Below are 6,068 nucleotides of genomic sequence, written 5' to 3'. Positions count from 1 at the left end.
CTGTTACCAGAAACCCTTCTTGAATTTCCCCAGACACAATTCCCTGCTTCTGATTCTGAGCCCACGCTAGATGAGCCAGGTGTCAGTTATCACACTGGAGGGCAGCATGGAGGAGTAAGGAAGCACATGTCTGGGGATAGAGGCAACTGGGAGGAGGTAGTTGGGGAGGTGATAGCACCGAAGAGCTGAAGTTGGGTATTTACTAAGTTTGAAAGAACAGAACTATAGATTCTCAACTAACATTTGAGTATTTTTATCAAATTGCTCCTTCCCCTGTAAATCAAGTTCTAGACAGATCAGTGTTCCATGGCATCTTCCAACTTTATTTTTTTTATATATATAATGATGGGGGAAAGAATTATAAAACTGCTAACCACTTAAAAAAGGAAATTAGTTATTTTCCAATGTCCAAAAGGGGTTACAAAAAAAACATACTTGTATATTGCATACAGCAAAACTATATTTAGTGGCATGTTCCAAAATCCAAACACATAGACTGGTTACATGTAATAGAACTAATGCCAAAACTAGAATTTACGTGTTCTTTCCCACATATCAAAAAAAAAAATCATATAGAATTACAATTTTTATACACTTAAATGGAATTGTTTAACAAAAGGAAAACATTAAATGTAAGTATTTTACATTTACAGTTAAAATAGTTCACTTTGATAAAATCCTGGACCCTTGAGGAGCATTCATTCCCTGTTGCAACTGTACATTATACACAAAAGTGTCTTCCTCTATGTTTTACTTATAAAATATTTTAGACCTACCTATACAGACTGACAGAAAACAAATCCATAATTAAATATCAGTCTTCAAAAGGAGTTACCACATTTTTAGTTTTGCAATTACTATTAACTATTTGTCCTGAAACACAGTGAACAACACCTGACTGGTTAAAAGAAAGTTTTATGTTCTAGTCTGCATTTTATTTACATTTTTTAATGTTTCCATTTTTGGGGGGCAGATGGTCATTTTTTCAGTGCCAGAAAAATACAATTTGCATTTTCATTCTAGAAATAGGTCAGAAACTTACAAATAAGAACGCACAGTTATATCACTCTGTTTTGAATTTTTTTTGGTCCACTTCTCAAATAAACTACTTGTATGCAGAAACGCTGTAAGTTTGAAATATGACTTTTTATAAGTTTAATGAGTACAAAAATATTTAAAGAATTTTTTTAATTAACATTTAAATAGGCAAACCAATTTTTATCCCTGTCAGCTGATTTCACAGTCTACATACTAACAGCATAATTATAAACACACATGGAGTGTGTGCACATAAAAACTAATGCCACATCAACAGTAGTACTATATCCTTTATTCAGAAAGAATGATTGACCTATCCTCTTACAAAATTATAAATCAATCAGAGTCTTAATTTCATTGATCTTTGTTTGTTTTACTTCACTAGCAGTAAGCTTTTTAGATGCAAAGGCTCCTGCTGCAAGTTCCCTCTTCTTGTTCTGGATTTTCAGCATATTTTCTTCCACTGAGTTCTTCACAATGAACTAACATACATTAAAAAGAAAAAACAACACACAAAGTAAAAGGCAGACATTTTCAAAAATGGGTGCCTAAATTAGGCACTTAAGTGATTAACTGGAATTACTCTGTACTTAGCACATTTGAAATCAGGCCACTTATTTAAGTGCCTATGTATGGATTTAGAAATATAGGCCCATGTTTCTGGAAATTTTATTGAATATGGTAACACTCTGAATGAAGCATGGCTCTATCATTCACTTACTTTGCCAAAAGAGTGAGTGGCAAAGTACACAGACAAGTCTTGGGGGGGGGAGTAATCTCTCTTTTGCCTCCATTTTGATTATTGGAACAACAAATTCTTCCTACTTGCTGCTGATATCAGAAGAGGAACAACTCCAATTTCCTAAATGTGATTCCCCCAGTTGGTGTAGGAGGAGGAAGGGGAGACAACTGGCTGGTGAAGAACAGATCAGCAGCTAGGAGACCTGCTGTGACATAAGGAAAAGCACTTGGGTCCCTCCCAAAGAAGACCAACAGCCTGGCTGGCTAGACAATAATAGCATGCCTAGGGACCTACAGACTGGGGTACTGGCTAGATTCCATTCAGGCTTCTGGAGCTTGAAAAACCCTGGGAATCCAGAGCACAGAGGCTCAGATTCCTCTCTCAGCAGTTCTAGTGGGTGGCCAGGAAGGGGCGCTTTCTAGGATCTGAGACAGAATGGTGGCAGTGCAGTAATACATGAAGATTTTTACAACACTGTTGCAAAGGCTTATACTTTTGCTCTTTAAACTGAAAGCAAGAGCAGGTCTGTTCATTTCTCTCAGGTAAAAGCCATTTAGCAAGCACAAATTACAAGCAGTTCATGAAGAGCAGCTTCTGGGCCTGTATGCGCAGTGAAGCCTACCTGCTGCTGATCAGGAGAAACTAGAGTTGGTGGCCAGGATGTACTCATGTGCCATGAGGCACAATGGGTCACCTGCTCCAAACCAGCAGCCAGAGTGGGTCCCTTTTTCTCCTACAGGGCATGCAATGACAAAGCAGATGGGGCCAGATGATCCAGCAGAAGTATCTGCAGTGACTAAAGGTCCAGAGCTGTGGAGGCTGAGGAAGACACTGATGGAGCGCGAAGCCAGACATCAGAGTGAGGAGAGAGCTGGAGCAACAGAAGCTTGCTGACCTGGACAAAACGCAGGCAGCTCGAACAGGAGATGAGGGTCAAGTCACGCCCATGAGACCCAGGAGCAAGGACATAAGCGTATGCCTCATCAGGGGCTAGCATACAAATATATGAGGGAATGATGGACGCTATCATTCTGCCTGCAGCTGAATCACTAGGGACGCTAATGTTTGTTCTGGGATTCTGACTGTGGGAAATTATTTTTCTTGATTTTTTCTGTAGTAGTGTACCAGGGTCAAATTCTGAGGGTTCAGGTACAAGCCCGTCATGACCAGACTCAGTGGTTGAGGGGAGAGCTCAACATCTACCTTCACTGGGGAAACTGAGTCAGTGCTGAGTGTGTCTGTGGAACAGCTAAAAGTTGCTGTGGCTCAGAATCTGCTGGGAGCAGTGAGATAGTGATAAAGCTAGGAAATGCTGTGGACCAGAACTCCACTAGAAGTACAGAAGATTACTGGGGGTGGTGAGACACTGGTGTAGCTAGAAGGTGCTGTGGACCAGAATGACGGTGGGAGAAGGGAAACTAGGTATGGCCATAAGGTGATGTGCCTCAGAACTCCCCTGGAATGAGGCAGACTCTGGGTGGTAAAAATGCTGACAAATCCATGCTACCTAGTAAAGGATGGGAAAAGCCCAGACAGGTTATAACCACTGTGGCAAGTGAAGATGTTAAAAAGAGGGAAAGATGCCCTTTAATCTGTGGGTTTAGAGTGGTCATGAGAGATATAATTAAACCTGAGGGGGATGAGAGAAGGAAACACACCTCACCTCTCCCTAAGGGGGGAATGAACATGGGAACTAACGGATGACTGTATTTTAGTTTGATTATTGGAACAGTTTACTAGCTGAATGAATGTATGAAGTTCAAATTAATAAGCTGATACCCTGTCCAGACAGAGGGACTTTAAACCAAGATCTGTGGAGTAGCCAGTAGCTAATCCTAATGAGTCTACAACAGGGGAAAGCTGACACACAGAGGCCCATTGGTACCAGCTAACAAAGGATTCACTGTCCTGTAACAGCAACTCTTAAGAAGCCTGACAAAGTCAGTACAGCTAAACACACTGCTTTGATGGTATTTATCCATAAATTATATCCTGTAAGGTCTCTAATAAAAGCTTATGTCATACTAATCCTCACAATAATTGCATCATATATGTATGGATGATATTTAAGGAGTTGTGTATATGTAGTGAAAATATAAAGACTGTCACCAATCAAAGAGAAAAAACAAGTTTCTTCCAGACAGGAAACAGGATGTATATTCACTTCTCTCAGTTCACAGGTAAATTAAGCATGGTAAGTCACTGGAGACTAAACCACAGAGGTTGTCCTGCCTCTACGGAGGGAAAATGAACTCTGAATAATACAAATAGAATGCAAGGAAAAGTCTCATCTATTCACTAAGAAAAACATCTGGTAGAAGGGGATGCTTCATGAACACTTGGGTCCCAGTTTGCCTGAAACCGGCTAGCTCTGCAAGTCAGAACCACCACCCCCACTTTTTGGGGGGGGGGGGCGGGGGAGGAGGAGGAATCTACATCATATAGGAAACATAATGATTTATAAGTTTCAGAGTAGCAGCCGTGTTAGTCTGTATCCGCAAAAAGAAAAGGAGCACTTGTGGCACCTTAGAGACTAACCAATTTATTTGAGCATAAGCTTTCGTGAGCTACAGCTCACTTCATCGGAGCTGTTGCTCACGAAAGCTTATGCTCAAATAAATTGGTTAGTCTCTAAGGTGCCACAAGTCCTCCTTTTGATTTATAAGTGTAGACCCTGGTTTGTAATTTATTATTTGATATGTAAAAAACAGTTTTGTTTCTAATTATCCTTACTCAGTATCTCTTAAATCTTAATCTTTGATAATAAACTTGTCTGTTTTCATTATGAATATATTCCTCAGTGCTATGATGTTATATAGGCACTGATCCTCAATTGAATCAAACAAGTTACTTAGTGTGTATTCAGTCCATTTCGGGATAGCAAAACTGGTAATTTCTGAGAGTGTCCAGTGACAAGTGCTGGATACTAAGGGGGTATGCTTCAAGAGGGCTCCAGGACTGGGGGGCATCTACTGATAACCTGCAAGGCAAAGAAAGGCCTGGCACAGCCCTGAGGAGACTGTAAGGGTGGCTAACAGACTGGTGGTGTCAGGGAGCCGCTGACACCCAGTTAGGTATCTGCAAGTCTTTCTCTGACTGGAGACAGTGAGGGGTAAGAAGGTGACTCGGAGTCCTGGGCACCTTGAGAAAGCATCACACCTACCCACCTTAAGATCTCAGCCAGGAACAAGCAAACTCTGCTCCAAAAATTAATCTCTCTTCAGAGAGAGAGAGAGAGAGAGGTCATACCCTATTATTTTTGCAAAACTTTAACAAAATTTCACATTTTTGTAAGTGAGGAAAACAACATAGCCCGAGCTAACATTTCAAAAATGGTATCCCAATTATAGTTATATTTATGTTATACTATAGCTATATCCTCTGCCCAATTCTTTTAAATACAGAGTTGTTTAAAAGAACATCACTCCTACATCAAAATCACAGTTGTTCAAACAGCTCACCTTAGTGATAACAACATCTTGCTTCTGGCCAAGTCTGTGACATCTGTCAAAACACTGGTCTTCTGCAGCAGGATTCCAAGCCTATCAATGATGCATGATCATCAATCTAAACCTTATGGTGAACAATTAGTTTTTCAAAACTACACTTCCAGTACATTAAGACACTACGAAATTTAAAAAATGAATTCACTAAAACATGGTATCATAATAGTATGGCCTATGATAAAAGTAGCCATGTGATTAGCACTGTTTATTTTTATCAGTAACTGTTGTTCTTAGGGTATGTGACATGATCACACTATTCTATGTAAGGCTGTAGGGTGGATTTAAAAAAAAAATTTAAGTAAAAAAAAGGCATTTATATTTTCAGTAAAACCATAGAGGAGTTTGTAATCAGGACCAGCAAATTCCAGCAAGACTCCATAGATGAAAAGTTCACACAGTTCATTTATGCAACCAGTTCTCCCTTTTGTTTTGTTCAGAACAAATATTCCATTGACATGGTTCAGTCATTACAACAACTACACTTCACTCAACAGAACAGACATTGCTGGAAGGTTGCTGGATACAGTGAATGAGAAGGAAACTGAACAGTGTGCAAAAAACATTGATGAAAAATTCATTAATCTGAGCCTTGATGCATGCAGCAATGTACACAATGATTTAGTAATATGTGCTTGTGTGACAACAGAAGATGGGTTTGTCGATCTTTCAGAAAAAATGGATACGTCAGGAAATGCCCATGCAGCAGAGTACTTAAAAAACGGGCAGTAAAAGCTATAACAAAAATTCAAGTGTCGAGCACATAGCTTTATCACCGACAATGT

General features: G+C 39.7%; 1 protein-coding gene across 4 annotated transcripts in view; it reads right to left on the bottom strand.

Moving 5' to 3' along the window:
* Nucleotides 1-302: 302 nt before the first annotated feature.
* Nucleotides 303-6,068, bottom strand: part of HLTF (helicase like transcription factor) — a 45,617-nt gene continuing 39,851 nt past the window's right edge. For all 4 annotated transcript variants that reach the window (XM_037908506.2, XM_037908505.2, XM_027819838.3 and 1 more), the window contains 2 exons: nt 5,242-5,322; nt 303-1,520 (listed from right to left, as the gene is read on the bottom strand). In XM_037908506.2, coding sequence (XP_037764434.1) covers nt 1,368-1,520; nt 5,242-5,322 — 234 coding nt within the window. In that variant the 3' untranslated portion in view covers nt 303-1,367. The remainder of the gene's footprint in view (nt 1,521-5,241; nt 5,323-6,068) is intronic.

The sequence above is a fragment of the Chelonia mydas genome, chromosome 9 (assembly GCF_015237465.2).
Source record: "Chelonia mydas isolate rCheMyd1 chromosome 9, rCheMyd1.pri.v2, whole genome shotgun sequence".
Classification (NCBI taxonomy): Eukaryota; Metazoa; Chordata; order Testudines; family Cheloniidae; genus Chelonia; species Chelonia mydas.
Note: the sequence above shows the minus strand (reverse complement) of the source record. Positions and strands in the feature narration are given on the sequence as shown.